Source organism: Pinus tabuliformis, chromosome X (assembly GCF_031772625.1).
Source record: "Pinus tabuliformis cultivar Carrire ecotype Pingquan chromosome X, CPIR1, whole genome shotgun sequence".
Classification (NCBI taxonomy): Eukaryota; Viridiplantae; Streptophyta; class Pinopsida; order Pinales; family Pinaceae; genus Pinus; species Pinus tabuliformis.
In genome coordinates, this window is record NC_142308.1 from 1,255,471,540 (window position 1) to 1,255,488,346 (window position 16,807).

The following is a 16,807-nucleotide window of genomic DNA, read 5'->3' on the forward strand; positions in this document are numbered from 1 at the left end:
GGGTTATTGTGCAGAGTTAGAAGGGATTCCAAGTGCTGGGCAAGTGGATTTGTCCACCAATATTCAAGTTTTTTCCTACAGCAGTCCATTGTCTTCCTCATTTCACAGAAATCATGCCTCAATCATCAAGGGCAGGTGGAAAAGGTTAAAGGAAAGAGAGGAATGCCCCCACTGATGGTGTCCCTCTCCTTCATTTTCTTCAGGGTCTGCTAGTGCTCCATCTGCTGGAAGTGGGGCTGCAACAGCAGCTTCAAATGCTGAAAAAAGCACTGTTTTATCAAGACAACAGGCTTAAGAGCGAAATTTGTATGATTTAATTTGTATCATCATCATGTAAAACTGTAAATGTTTTAGTTTTTAAATAATAAAAAAAAGTTGAATTTTTTGCCTATATTTCATTTTTGTATGTGTAATTGTCCAACCTCTTGCTGAGGAGAAAAAACTCTGAAGCTTGTTTGAGACCATAATAAGGTTTAAACACACAACGCTTTGCCATGTGATTAATGTTGCAAAGCAAATCTAATGGAACATGAATAAAGCAACAAATAAATGTCTCCTGTTCATTATGTAGTGAACCAGTCAATAAACTTGTAGACAGTTTATCATATTAAAAAAATTAAAGCTATCAAAGTTCATATGCAAGATCATGCCATGATTTATTGGTATTGATCTGTCATGTTTGTCAATCTCTCTTCCTAATTGCTGTCGTCATGGCATTATCATTTCTGGCAGAGATGCCAAGACTGACATAAGGAATGAGAGGTCATTTTTAGGCCATTGTGTGGATTTCTACAAGGAAGTGATTGAGATTGTGCTCTTTTCTGGTTTATGTGGTAAGGAAGTTTGTTGTGGGCTGCTTTGATGGTGGGGGGTTTCACATGCAAGTATGAACTAGACTATAGAAGTGCTTTAAAACTAGAGACTGACGTGATTTGTGACATTCTAATGATTAGGGCATACTCATCATCAAAGGGATTAATGTACTGATTTCCTTTTGTTCGCTTCTTTCAGCTTTCATGTATTGATTGTGGGTTCATATTCAACCGAGAAAGTGTTCAAGCCCACACACAATGTGTCTCTGAAGCGGTATGCTATTTTTAAAGCACTAAGTTATCACAATGGTTATTAGATTATCTTAGCGAGATCTAGATTGAATTTCCATGACAAAGTCTTTGGAATTGAAGCAATTTATGCATGTCATTTGGGCATTATCTAAGAACTTGGTAATTAGGACTATGTAAATATTATTGACTCTTCTTCCTAAAGTCATGATATTTGAATATTTTTGGTCAGGTATGTTCATTGATCCTTATTTAGTCATATCTCAGAAAATATTTTACATATGCAATAAAGAGCTTGTCATGAGGATCCTTGAAGCATCGATTTGAAGTATTGGAATTTACCTTAACAATATAATTTGACTTGTTACATGTTTGAACTTTGAACAATATCACAAGTTTTTGATATTGAGTTTGTTAGTGATTGTTAAGCGTTTGAAGTTAGAACTCTATAAAATTTGTGTGCAATGAAGATTTTTTTTTCTCTAAATACCATAAATACCTTAGAAAACAGTTATAGTAATCATCTCATGAGTTTGGTATTACAAGAGTGGACATATCTCTCTTTTCTATAGATCTTACCTTTTTACTGAATGAGTTTTATTTCTTCAAGTTTTATGCTTACAGTATGGGGTCTTTTCTGTTATTGGATTCTCACCTTATGATGAAATGGCTAATGGATGATTGCATGGCATTCACATTTTAGATGCAACACAAAATACTTATGTTTAGTGAAAAATGATTTTGGTCACAGGGAAGGGTTTTTATACATTTATGATTGAAATCCTCAAAAAGAGGGTTATCTTCAGTTAGTAGTGTCATACTATAAACTGAACTTAGTCTCTATAGAAGAGTGGAATTTGAAATGAATATGGAATAAATACCAAACAACATAGGCAAGGTGTTAATTGAAAAATATATCATGAAAACATATAACACACACAAGGGTATAACATCTTAGTTTTTTAACACTAAATATATATTTACACGTGTGCAAACATAGCTAAAAGGATTTTTAAATCTAAAGCCTGCATATGTCCATATTGGTTAGTGGGCAATGGATATATTTGTATGTACACAAGGATATTTAAAATAGATCTTGCACATTCATGTTTTGAGAAATTATTCTAGTAGGCTCCTCTAGGTGTCATATAAATGGGTTGTATTTTAGATTTTGGTATTTTGAGAACATAGATTTGAGGTATGGAATGAAGAGATTTATGAAATTCATTGTTCAAGTGGTGTCATGTGTAGATATTTCAGAAACCTGTACAAGTTGAATATGGGAAAAAAGGAGCATTCAAGGAAGTATGTACATTCGATTTTTCTTTGTACCTAGGCTTGGGAATTCTTCATCATAAGTCCTCTTCACTAGTGCCAATCATTGGTGGAATGTCCTTCATATTGTTTGACTCAATTTTTTTTGAACCAATTTCCCTTTGTCTTAATAGTTGATGTTCCCAAAGTACAATGTTCCATAGATACAGGTCCCCTAGGGTGGGGTACACGCACCTCATGCTTCCCATAGACCTGGGATTGGGGGACGCCTACGGAAATGTTTCCCCACAGCCCTACATTCAAGTTAGTTGATTGATGGAAAGTAGAAAGGAATCATCATAAGAAGAAGGGTCTCATCGATAGTGTCTTCTCTAGAGCAAGTGCTACAAGGTTGCTAACAAGGTGGAAGAATAACGAAGTACTGGAAGAAGGAGGACGAAGTGCCAAAAGACATAGATATATGTGCTGGAAGTTACAGTGCTAAAAGATGAAGGATTTGACTTATGCTTGGAGGATATCCTAATCAAGGGTCTAGGGTTTGACAGTTGTTCAAATAAGAAGCCTCAATAAGAGAAAACTTACAAAGGGTTTTCCTCTCAAGAGTGGAGAGGTTTTGTCCCTGGCAGAGAGCCAAACTTTGTGTTCTTGTTATTTTGTTTTGGTAGCAGTTTGATGAAGTACACACATATGCACTAATAATAATAATAAGAAGCATAAGCTAACAAGAAAAGTAAAAAGACTACACAAATTGTTATCAAGTAATGAAGAATTATCACAACACTACGTTGCCCTAGATTCTTCAACATGGTATCAGAGCGAAGGTGACACATCAAGGAAAGGGCAACTCAAGAACACTCATCAAGGAGAAGCATCTACAAAGTTGAAGCATCAAGCATGAAAGTCTCAACCACTTAAAGGACAAGAAGGGTCTATAATCCATCATTCATCAAGGAGGTCCACAAAGCTAGAAGAAGAACCTTATATAAAGGAACCTACAAAGAAGAGCAAATTGAAGACCTACATCAAGCTGCAATTCTTCAAGCAAATCTCATCACCAAGCATGTCCACTTGAAGGTGCTGAAAATAGTGTAACTAGGTTCGGTCTTCATAATGTCAATGATGTAATTTTGTATCAAGAAAAGTTTTATATTATTGCTCGAGTCATGGGTTTCAGGCTCAAGAAGTTTCTTGGTCTAGTTGTGGCTCCCATTGAGAGCCTTAGGTTGAGTTATTTAAAATGAAGACAATCATGTATTGTTACACTTGTAAATGTAATTGTTTAAAGTCAAAAGGTCCTTGTAGATCATCAATGAAATAATCCAAAATGTACCCACCAAATTGATGCAAAGAAGCCGCTTGAAATAATTTATTTGGACAATTCTAGAAGCCTCCTATTATGTCGGCCTAATCAAGGGATCACGTCGGCCTAGAGATGAGGAGACAAGCCTATATAAAGGCAGTGTTGATACCTCCTCATAACACATTCATCTCACTCACACAAGGAAGGATAAACAAAGAGAAAGGGTCGAAGAAGAAGTAGCCGCAGTTTAAGAGGAAGTCTGTTCCCTCATCCGAAGTCTGTTCACACGTGCGAAATTCAGATCTGAACTAAGGCATCACTTTGTATGGTTGTCTTGTTGGGTTAAAGGTTCGATCTTGAAGCGTTCTGAAGGAGGAAGGTATCTAGAATAAGCTTGCAAAGAGAACGAGGTCATAGGAGAGCTAGAATAGCCCTAACCCTCCTCGCACGTATTGATTGTATATTGAAGCTTGCAGATCTGTCCTTATTGTTCTAGGACAGTCACTCTCTCAGCATCAAGGAGGTTCGTTCCAAGCTCAAGACAAAGGGTCATGATATGTGAGATCAATCTACAAGGAAAGCGAAGGCATAGGAAGGCTAGGTGAGCCTGTCCTTGATTACATTTGCTGACTGTCATAGTAATGTTGCAGACCTACTGTGCTGTCCGGAATTGCAAAAGGAAACAAGTTGTTTGGGTACATTTTGGAGGTATTGTCATTTTGATGTTGAAGGCAGTCTTGAGTCAAAGTCTAGGTCTTGGAATTCATCAATAAAGATTCTATAAGAAAGAGTTCAAAGAGTTTTTCCTCTCACGATTTGGAGAGGTTTTTGCCTTGGCTTGGTGCCAATATCTTGTGTACTTGTGCATTGTTGATATTCTTGTTTTGATAGCTGGTTGATGATAATAACACATGTTAATAAAAGGAAGCAGAATATAAGAAAAAGAATATCACAAGCAGCTATCATAGTTAAGAGAAATTGAATTATTAAGTTGCCCTAGATTTCTGAATAGAAGGCAACTTGAAGAACATCGAGATCCAGGGAAGACTAGCCATCAAGTCTTCAAGGAGGAAGCCAATCCGTTACATCTCAAAATCTATCAAGTAAGTACATGTCCCCTTCTAAATATATATCAATGTCTTTTTGCAAGGAAAACAATAAATTGGTAGGTGCCAATAACTTTCTTGCGTGGAAGAAGAGGACTGATCTACTACTCAAGGAGAATGAACTCCTAGGCCATGTAAAAGGGAATATTACTATCCTTGCTAAGGAGAAAACTCAAGCCTTATCCAAGTACAATAAGGATGAGACAAGAGCTCAAAGGATGCTAATAGAATCAATCAAAGACTCTCTCATTCCCTATGTCTCCAAATTTTACACATTGAAAGAAATTTATGATAAGCTAGTAGAGCTATTCTCGGTATCCACAATCAGAGAAGTGATATCTTTGAGGAATGAATTATACAAGATGATGATAACAAAGGAAGGATTAACTCCCTACTTCATGAAAATCTCTGAAATGAGAGATCAACTTCAAGAGCTTGGGGAAGTCATGTCTGATAGAGAGATGACAACTGTTGTACTCAATGCTCTACTTGAGGAGTGGGGAAACTTCACATCTAGCATTTATGCCAAGAAGGAAGCAACCACTCTCAGTGAAATGTGGTCTCTAGGCAGAACAAAGGAAACCAAACTTAAGGCAAAAGAAGATGTGGGTTCAAAGGAGCAAGCATTTGCTACCATGGCCAAAAGAAAGGGTATATTTGGCAAGTTTGGTCCACGAAGAACAAACAACGAAGACATGTCCAAGATCCAATGTTTTGGATGCCAAGAATATGGACACTACAAAAGGAATTGTCCTAAGCTTAAGAAGGACAACAATAACAAAAGGAAGAGGGAAGAAGCTCACATAACTCAAGAGATGAAAGAAGAAGGAAAGAAGCAAAAGAAGGAAGATCCTCTAGATCTCTACTATGACTAGGTCAAACTCTTTACTTCTAGACTTCTTTCAAAGTTTTGAGTAGAATATAGGAGCATGTAGGAAAAAATTAAATTGCGTGGCTAGAATCACCCTCTAGAATCTAGTAGCGTGATGTACATAAAGTTCTAGACACTCATGTAGATGTAGCTTTTATGAGAAGAACAAAAATGCATAAGTAGAAATATCTTCTAGAATATAGGAGCATGATAGATATAGCTCAAGATATTCATGTAGAAGAAGCATACCTAGTATAGGACCTCATATATGATGAAAGAAAATTGATCATGATAAGAGTCTTAGAAAACCTACTTCATCAAAAGAAACATTTGTAACGCAAGGATCTTTAAGATCCTATGATGGAATCTTCAAAAGAAGGTTCATGAACCAATTCATGGGATTCAAGAAAAGGGATGATATGTAGGGAAGCTAAGATGAAGCAAGAATGGCCACACCAAGGTCAATCAAATGAAGCAAGGATGATTAAAGGAGAATCAAGATGAGGTATGTATGCATCAAATTTTAAGTCATGTTATCATTTGTATATTATTGAGTCATGGGTATAGTTCTATAACATGATCAAGCATGAAAGAATCTCTTTCACCAAGGACATGCTCGAAGGCATGCACTACAATGCGATGAAGGTCAACAAAAGAATATTCTCACATAAGGAGCATAAGATTGCTAACTAAGAAGCAAGAAGAAATGCTGACAAGTCCAGAAAGCAAGCAATGAAGGAATGCTCTCACAATAAGCATTAGATGGTTGACCTATCTATCTAGAAGCAAATGAAGAAAGAGATCAAGCATGTGAAGAACACCATGATCACCAAGAATCACTATCTGACAAAATGCCTTGAAAAGATATCTCCCGAAAGAAGGCAGGACAACTCTGATAAAGAAAGGACCCTTGACACCTATGAAGGCCTTGGAGATACAAAAGGTGCAGATAACTGATTCTACTCTACAGAGATGTCGTGATGAAGAAGCCATCCAAGAAAAGAAAAAGCAATGTTGAAGCAATATCAGGATGAAGTCATGATGGGCTACTAGGTCAAAACATGTAACCTAAGCAAGTACTATGAAGCATCCATGAGAAGAGTATTCCGAAGCATGGACAAGATGACAGAGAAGTAGCCAAGATGACAAGAAAACGTGATAGTCACTTCCCGCGAAGCAATGCCATGGCAAACCAAGAAGGAAAGTGATTGATGGATGGTGCCCTACCTAGAAGAAGTTCGAACAAAAACTTCATGACATCAAGAAAGAAAGGAAATCAAGCAGCTGAAGGACCCACGAAGAAGAAGTTGCTGATGAAGGAAAGAGTCCCCAGTTAAGAGGGAGCTCTGACAGGTCCCTGATCAAGAGGGAGTTTTGGATCAACCCTGATTACAAAGGAGTGACAATTGTGTTTAACATTTCATGGGTCATGCACTAGACCAGGACTAACAACCGTAAGTCTAGATGAAGGCTATGAATGGAAATGTAAACACAAGATAGACACAACATTCTTGTCTTCACTTGGGAAGAAAGAATGGGAGGATTAGGTAATCATGTTAGTCCAGGAGGTAACTCCTCAAATGAAATCTGTTTATTCATTTAGGTTGCTCATAGTTATATACATGAGGGAGTGACTCTTGGGTTTCATCTCCTGATGACTCTTCCTTTTCCATTATTTATTATTTACACTATTTACAACTGTTCACCCAATCCCCATGATTAGGTGTCAACATTCCCCCCCTTAATTTGAAGGGATGTTGGTCAGTCCAAGCATCGTTCTGAATCTTTCAAGCTTTCCTCTTCCAAGTGTTTTGGTGAAGATGTCTGCAATCTGCTCATTAGTGGAACAATGGCGTAGATGGATTGTCTTGGCCTCAACAGGATGTCGAATCAAATGGTATTTTGTATTGATGTGCTTTGTTCGATCATGGAACTTTGGGTTCTTGGCCAACTTTATTGCAGAGGTGTTGTCAATCCTGAGTGGAGTCGAATGTACTTGTTTTACTTGCAAATCTTCCAAGATTTTCCTGAGCCACACAATTTCTTTTGTTGCCTCAGCTGCTGCCACATATTCTGCCTCTGTTGTGGAATATGTTGGAACTGATTACTTGTGTGATCTCCAGGAGATAGCTCTTGATCCAAGACTCATAGCATAACTAGAAGTAGATACCCCAATTTCTACTTCTCCATCGAAGTCTAAATCAGAGTATCCAATCACGCTGAAGTCGCCCACCTGCGTATACTCGAGTCCAAAGTCTTGAGTTCCCTTCAAGTACTTTAGAACTCTTTTTGTAGCAGACCAATGTCCCCCACAAGGCTTTTGCATAAACCTGGTGAGGATTCAAACAACAAACGAAATGTCTGGTTTGGTAGTAGTCAGGTAGTTGAGACTTCGTACAAGTTGTCTATACTTTGTTGCATCCTCAAATTCTTTTCCTTCAATGGATGTGAGCTTTAAGTTTTGTTCCATTGGAGTAGTTAGAGGATTGCATTCAACCATGCCTAATCCACTCAACAGATCTCCAATGGACTTCTTTTGAGAAAGGAATATAGACTTTGGATGTGGAGTTACTTCAATACCAAGATAGTAATGAACATCCCCAAATCAGTGATTTCAAAACCTTTCCTCAATTTCTTCTTTATGGATGCAATGTAGCTCTCATTGTTCCATGTCATCAAAAGATCATCTACATATACCACAAGATATACAACTATTTTGCCAACTTTCTTGACAGACAAAGTTGCATCATCAAGATCATAATGTTTGAAATTGAGTTTCAAAGATGCTCAATTAATTTTTCATACTAGGCTCGCGGTGCTTGCTTGAGGCCATACAAGGATTTCACAAGTTTGCATACTTTATGCTCATGTCCTTTCACAACAAATCCTTCAGGATGGGGCATAAAAACATTCTCTTTTAGATCTCCATTCAAGAAAGAAGTTTTTACATCTTGATGGACTTTCCAACCGTTTTGAGCTGCTAGGGCAAAGAGTGTTCAGATGGTAGCCCATTTTGCTGTGGGGGAAATGTCTCCTCATAAGCGACCCCTTCCTTCTGTGCAAAACATTTTGCCACAAGCCTGGCTTTGTGCTTGTCAAGTGAGCCATCAGCGTTATACTTGTTCTTATAGACCCACTTGCAGCCAATTGGTTTGGTTCCCAATGGAGGATTAACCAGCTTCCAAGTGCCATTCTTTATCAAGGCATCATACTCCTTTTGCATTGCTCTTTCCATTCATCATGAGAAGCGGATTTTTTGAAGGAAGTTGGTTCAAATTCTGTAGACAAATTCAGTTCACAATCATAAGAAACATCCATATCAATAGGTGAATTAGAATCATCTACATCACCTCCATTTTGCCTTGTTGAATTTCTTGTCCCTGTCTTTCCAACCTCATCAGGATGAACACTTTCAAGTGTCTTTGTCAGCCACTTTGGGGGACCTTTCTGAGATGGTCCAGGCTGCTCAGTTGATTGAGTTGGGATTGAATCAAGATTGAGTCTCCCAATTCTGTCAATCACATCACTCAAAGTATCATCAGTGGTTGGAGTTTCATGTGGGGGAGAGAGTGCTTCAGAAGAAGATTCCACAGATTGATCCAGTATAGGAATCCCCCCTTCAAGATGTGGAATTTGATTATCAAATTCTTGAAATGATTTTGCATTTGCGAATCTATCCAAGCGATCAAGTTTCCGCTCAACAACATTGTCAGCTTTGGAAGATTCAAGAAAGATTACATCTCTAGATACAACAAACTTTTTATTAACTTCATCATAGAGACGGTATGCTTTGGAGGTGTTTGAATACCCCAAGAAGATACACTTACGACTCCTTGCACCAAGTTTGTTTCTATGTACCTTTGGTATCAAGGCATAACAAGTGGAACCAAAGACCCTGAGATGCTTTACCGAAGGAATGTGCCCATACCACATTTCATAAGGAGTCTTGTTTCTAATAGCATTAGATGGACATCTATTCTTTACATATACAACACATAGAATTGCATTAGCCCAAAGCATCAATTTTACATTCTTGAAAAACATCATGGAGCACACCATATTTAAGATTGTCCTATTCATTCTTTTAGCTACTCCGTTCTATTGGGGATTATAAGGCACAATTGTTTGATGTTTGATCCCATGTTGGCGAAGATAGTTTTCAAATTCATCTGAAGTGTATTCTTTTCCATTATCAGTGCGAATAGTGCCAATATGAGATTGTGCATCATTTTCAATCCATGTATGAAAGTTCTTGAATGTTTGAAAAGCATCAGATTTGTTTTCAATAGATAAAACCAACACATTCTAGTGTATTCATCGATAAATGCCATCATATATTTATTTCCATTTGTAGAAGGAACAGGCATTGGACCACATAAATTTGAATGAATGAGTTCAAGTTTTCTATGTGCTCTAGAATGTGAATCATGAAAAGACTGTTTTCTATGCTTTCCTAGAATGCAAAGCATCACATTGCTTAAGTTTCCTAGAAATTGTAGGCAAACCAGTAATACCATTTTTCTTCAACAAGCAAAGGCTGTCATAGTTCAAGTGTCCAAATCTAGCATGCCATAATAAACTTGATGGAAATGTACCTTCATCATAATGAGAATTGTATGAGAAATTTTGTGCACGAGCAGAGGTACCTTGCAGCTTGAGAAGCCTTTCTTCTTCCATCTCCGTCATGACAATTGAGTGATCTGATGCTTTTCTCAGCTCAACCCTGCCATCAAACATATGAATGGAGTGTCCTTGCTGGGTGATGTGGACCAAGGACAACAAGTTTCTCCTCAGCTGTGGGAGATATAAAACATCATGCAGAAGAAAGTTTGGAAGACCAGGCAATTTAAGCCTGATTGTGCCAATCCCTGATGGCTTGAGTTTTGATTTTTCTGCAAAGTATACGGCTCCATCAACATTGGAAGTAAATTCTTCAAAAAAATCTCTTCTAAAAGTCATGTGGCAAGTTGCTCCTGAATCAAGCAACCAATCATTTTTTCAAGAAGCAAATGAAGCATTAAATAAGTCTTCATTTACTCCAATATTACAATGTGCCACAACATAGTGAGCGGATTCAGGTGCTTTACCTTTCTCTTTGTCATTAGTTTTAACTTTAGGTTGATTTCTTTCCTGCTCAATTCTGTCCTAAGGCAACTTGCATGTGGATGCATCATGTGATCCATCTCTATTGCAATGTATGCAATGCAAATTTGACTTTTCTCCTTGAGAGTGTTTGACCTCCTGCCTCTGAAATTTCTTCTTCCTCTTCCTCTTTCTCTATGTGCAAGACACACAACCTCTTTAGAAGACTGAGGAGCTGTCTTCTTCCCAAAAGCTTTCTCTCTCTCAACAAATTTATTCACAAGGGAGTCAAAGGTAATTTCTTCGAGGTTTCCATTTGCTTGTGATGACTCAAGATAATTTGAGTAAGTGGGATAAAGTGCCTTGAGAAAAGCTATCAGAGGAATGTCGAGTTCAACATTAGTGACTTTGATAACATGCATAATAGATTTTACTTCTGATGCAAGAGGAAGAGGATCATCATTTTGTAATTCAAGGCTGAACAATTTAATCATGAATTGAACAACTTCAAGTGCAGAGTGTGAGTCATAGAGTTCCTTCAGTTTTTGTAAGGCTTCTAAAGCATTTGGAAATTGCGAAATATGGCGACTCACCTCTTCATTTATTGATGCTGCAATCAAGGCATAAGCCTTGCTATTCTTATTTTCCCAAATGGCAAATTCCTTGTCTGAGGTAGGCTTTTCTGGTTCTTTGTCTCCTTCTCCAACACACACTCCTTTCCACAGCTCATTAAAAATGAGAGTGTGTTTGATTTTCCGCGACCATTCTGGATAGTTCTCCTTGCCGGTGAGAACCACTCCCACAATAGATATCAATGAATGCATTGTAAAATCTGTGTACTGTAGAAAAAAATACTTCTGCTGCAAAATTTTACTCCTAATGGTTAAAAAACTCTGATTCTGATATATGAAAACATAGGTATTATGTTGGGCGAGGTGTATATGGAGCGAGATTCATTCAACGTAATATCATATGGTGGTATGGTGCGCAGAGATACGACCAAGCGGGAGGACTGTTGGTTGACCAAGCATATATAATATAGGCGTTATACCATTGAACAGAGTCGGGGCTCTTCCACAACGTTATATAAAAAAACGGTGGTATACAGTGTTCATCCACAACGTTATATATTAAAGAGGAGGCGTTACATGTAAAGGTCGGGGACTGTCAGCCATGCTTCCGCTGCGAGGAGGGTCGAGCCAACTATGCGGGGTTATGAGAGTATACGTATACGTATTATTTGACCGGGCGTGAGGGCAGACCAGTGTTATGAATACAGTAATATAAAACCAACGTTATATGGGATTTTGGGCATAAAACGCAGTGACAGAGGTATAGTTTGGGAGTATAACCAGATGGAGGAATGTAATGGGAATGTGAGCCGAGCAGTGAATGGAAACCAGCGGAATGGTATTAACGCGTGGGAAATGTATGACTATGGGAGGTATTATAGTGGGATAATATTATCAAACAACGGTTTTAGGCCTGCGTGGATACCAAAGCTATGCCAAATACGCCAACAATGTAAGGAAGTGTTGCCGCAACCTGTGGTTTACAGTGGTATGTAAAACATCAACGTAGTCACAGTCACGTATAAAAAATCGACATATACCAAAGCTCAACGCTGTCACAGTCGCAATGTTGTCCACACCACCACGCTTCTGCTGCGTACCTCTAGGAAATGCACAGTGGATGTTCATCGCATCAGGTTGCCTCAATGCAACAAGACGACCCCTTCAATAGTAAGATTGAATACGAAACCTAGCGTTTAACGCACCAATGCATTCAATAATGCACGAAATTTTGCAGGGATTTGACAAAGATGTCAGTCTACAAAAGATGCAGAACATAGGCAAAATAGGCAGAAGGGAGTTACAAAGTAGAGAGGGAAGCCAAAAATGGCGGTGGCTCTGATACCATGTTAGGCCAGGAGCTAACTCCTCAAATGAAATCTGTTTATTCATTTAGATTGCTCATAGTTATATACACGAGGGAGTGACTCTTGGGTTTCATCTCCCGATGACTCTTCCTTTTCCATTATTTATTATTTACACTATTTACAACTGTTCACCCAATCCCCATGATTACGTGTCAACAAGTCATCTGACATCCGATACTCTTTTAGGATGTGTAGGGCATCCAAGACAAGCGTAGGCAAGAGGACCAATATTCTTTGAGGGTGGGAGCCCAAGATAAGAATAGTCCTAGAAGGCCATACTCGGAGAACACCCGGGTGTGTATGTACCTTGAGAGACAATGATGAAGGTGTCTATAAATCATTGGTCTCGCCAACATTGTAGCTCATGGTCTCGTAAAGAGATGGAGCTGTTAGTCAAGGCCTTGCACTATGGCAATGCTGATGAATATGGTGCTATAATAGATGGATTGCAAATTTGGTTTCTCTTATGTGAATTCTTCAATATTGAAAATTGCCAAACACCTTGTAAAATTGTATGAATACCTCCCTAGTTAAGAGGGTGTGTTGAAGGAAATGTAACTAGTCTAGGTCTTCATAAATGTAATTTTGATATTTGTATTTATTCAAGAAAAGAGAAATTATTTTTGTAATATTTGTCAATGAGTTTCTTGCTCATTGAAAATAGGTCAAGCACATTTTTGTGCTTCTAGAAAGTCAAAGTCAAAATGTAATTATGATAAGACCCTTTGAGGGCATGTTACATCAAGTAAGTCAATGTACAAGGTCATGGGAACACCTCCAAGATAAGTCAAATCCTCTCCTAGCATCAACGAAGTCTCCAAGCAGCAAAACGATGGATAAAAGTTGAATTATAGTGCAAACTGTAAGTCGGCCTAATGGACAATCAAGTTGGCCTAAAAGAGGAGGGACAAACCTCTATTTATAGAGGCTGTCCACTCCTCATTTGATATACTTCACTCTGAAATCCGCAAGCAAGAAAGAGGATGAAGTAGGACGAGAACAAGCCAAGGTAAAGGGTTACAAGGGCATCGTAATGAGAAGATAGATCAACGAAGGTAAGAAGGATATTACTGAAGCAACTATAGTCACACATGCGAGGTCAAGGAAGATCTGATTGCGTCCATAGTAGCAAAAAAGTATAGGTCAACATATCTCACTGTTTTGGGTACAAACAAGGCCTACAAGACCTCTCTCTACAAGCGAAGGAGAAGCCCTCATAAACGAAGGAAGGACCAAGATCGAAGTGGAAGGGACTGATTTTTAGGGCAGAAAATAGTGACACGTGTGAGAATTAGAACTCTATATGCAGTCATAACAACCCTACATTCAAGTTAGTTGATTGATGAAAAGTAGAAAGGAATCATCATAAGAAGAAGGGTCTCATCAATAGTGTCTTCTCTAGAGCAAGTGCTACAAGGTTGCTAACAAGGTGGAAGAAGAACGAAGTACTGGAAGAAGGAGGACAAAGTGCTGGAAGACAAAGATATATGTGCCGGAAGTTACAGTGCTAAAAGAGGAAGGATTTGACTTATGCTAGGAGGATATCCTATTTCAGGGTCTAAGGTTTGGCAGTTGTTCAAATAGGAAGCTTAAATAAAAGAAAACTTACAAAGGGTTTTCCTCTCAAGAGTGGAGAGGTTTGTCTTTGGTAGAGAGCCAAAATTTGTGTTCTTGTTATTTTGTTTTGGTAGCAGTTTGATGAAGTACACACATATGCACTAATAAGAAGGAGAAGAAGCATAAGCTATCAAGAAAAGTAAAAAGACTCCAAAAATTGTTATCAATTAACGAACAATCATCACAACATTACTTTGCCCTAGATTCTTCAACATTATGCATAGGCTTGTGTCTTGCATGCAGGAGAAGAAGTCCTCTTTAGGTGTTTGTTTGAGAGGAGCGACTAATAGGAGCGACATTGATAATTATTTAATTAATGTTAAGTTTGGGCTAATGCTTATCCAATGATAAATATTAAATTATTTAAGTGACTTAGATCTAATCTCCATCATTGATCTAAGAAGGCTGAGATTTAATCTTAGCCGTCTATCACTTTGGAGGTTAGGGATTTGGCCCATGGAGAAGTTATAAAGTGAACCCATGGGAAAAGATGTAGACACATTCCATTGCTATTGTTGAGAGAGTGATTTTCTCAAGGAGTGAGAGACTTTAGGATATAAGAGAAGGGAAATGGATTGCAACAATGAAATTCCGGTAGAAAATTTCAGGGAGGCTGAGTCTAGGACGGAGAGGTTGAATTGCTGAAGAGGAGGGCCAAGATTTTCGGGGGCTGTATGAGAGGAGGGGTCAATTTGTTGGTGAGGGAGGCTAAATTCTCCAAGAGCCAAGTTCTTCCAAGAAGGCCGATTTCTAGTGGGACGAATTCCTTGAGGCTGATTTTCTAGAGGAGTCGATTTCTAGGTTCCAACATCTGTAATTTTTCTGTGTATTCGTTGTGGGTCTAGGCCCTAATTTTCCTAAGTAATATAAAGTTAAGGAAGATTGTTTTAGGCAGAATTTTCTACTGTAGCGTGATTGATTTCCCTATTTTTATATCTGCTGCAAATTTAAATTCTGGAAGTTAAAATACTAGTGATTTTATTTTCTAGCAGTTTTCAGATTTTATTAAGAAAATAATTCTGGGTATAAAATAATTATTGAGGTATAAATAAGTCGGATCTAGTATTGGAGATTTAACCAAAACCTAGAGACCCATTCGTAGGACGATTTGGTAATTAGAATCAAAACACATGTCAAACTCGAATTCGTACCCGAATCATGTGACATAGCCTTCCAGGGACTATAGTTGGATGTGTTAGAAACTCAGAAAGGCAGATTTTTTTTCTTTTGTTGATAATTACTTGTGATATCTTTGTATTCATATTATCTTTCTTATGTTCTTTTTAATCTTTGTTTCATCAAGCAATTACCAAAAGCAAAACATGAAGATCAAGGACCCCAGATGTAGGCACTCTGCTAGGGCTAAAATCCCTCTATAGGGGAAAACCCAGTAAAAGACTCTTCCTTCAGTAGATTCAAAATGAGATAGACCAAGACCTTAGACCAACAAACCTTCCTCCTCCTCCAAGTTAGCCTTCCAATTAAATTCAACCAAATTCATTAGTCTTTTCTTGTCTAACAACTTCAACCCAACAACAACCTAGAAATTATGGTCCCCAGTAACACAGAATTTCGGCCCAACTTCAACATTGTAGTTTTGACCCCTCTAGCAGCTTGGCAGCTTCACATGTGTGAGAGAGAAAGAGAGAATTTCAACTTTTTGTGCTTGATAGAGGCGTCCTTCTCCTTCCCTAGCCATTTTCCTTCTTGTCCCTTGAATTTCACACATTTTCTAGCCCCAGAAGATTTAAATCAAACTTGATGAGTGAGTGTTCTGAATGAGGCCGAGTTGTTGCCTTTATGTAAGAGTTTCTGGCCCTCAGTTAATCCGGCCTGTCCAGTTTGAGGCCGACTTGGTGGAAGAGGTCTAATTGACCTATTTTACATTAAAATAAATTTCTTTCTTGACAAAGAAAGCCGAAGAAGGGTCTGTTACAATATGACATGGACAATGACACTTGACATGAACTATAGAAGCCTACAATGGAGGCTTTGACCTATAAACAATTGACCCAAACATGAAATCCATGCTTTAATAAGTCAATTTCTTTAATAATAAAATTTCTTTCTCTTTCTTTTGACAAATGTGTTACATCATGACTCAAATACAATTATGAAGACCGACACTAGTTACATTCTTCAACACTCCCTCTTAACTAGGGAGGTATCCATAATTACATATATATAGAGGTACATGGAAGATCTCAAAATGAACTATGAAGAGTTCTAGAACACTCAGTGCTGTGGACTAGATACCTGGCTAGGGTATTCTATCCAGATGGGACTAAGGGGAATCAAGCTTTAGCCAGTCTAGGTACCATCAGGATTTTAAGCTCTACCACCAACCTAGGTATTTAGGTGCGTACCAACGTTGGAGCTCCATGACCAACGCCACCCTCCCTCTTCCGGATCTGGACATCAACACATAGGCTGACTAGATGTCCTCCCAAACATCTTGCCATTAGATGATTCATCTCTCACTAGTAAACTAAATCAAATAAATCCATTTGTCCAAGCATGCTTCCCAAGTGTTCATCCTTCTTATGAAGAGATTTG

At 38.2% G+C, this 16,807-nt stretch overlaps 1 protein-coding gene across 1 annotated transcript in view; it reads left to right on the top strand.

Annotated features, from left to right (window-relative positions):
* Window positions 1-16,807, top strand: part of LOC149144546 (uncharacterized) — a 246,338-nt gene that overhangs the window by 97,345 nt on the left and 132,186 nt on the right. Inside the window, exon 3 of the mRNA XM_089448830.1 lies at window positions 1,012-1,086. Coding sequence (XP_089304956.1) covers window positions 1,012-1,086 — 75 coding nt within the window. The remainder of the gene's footprint in view (window positions 1-1,011; window positions 1,087-16,807) is intronic.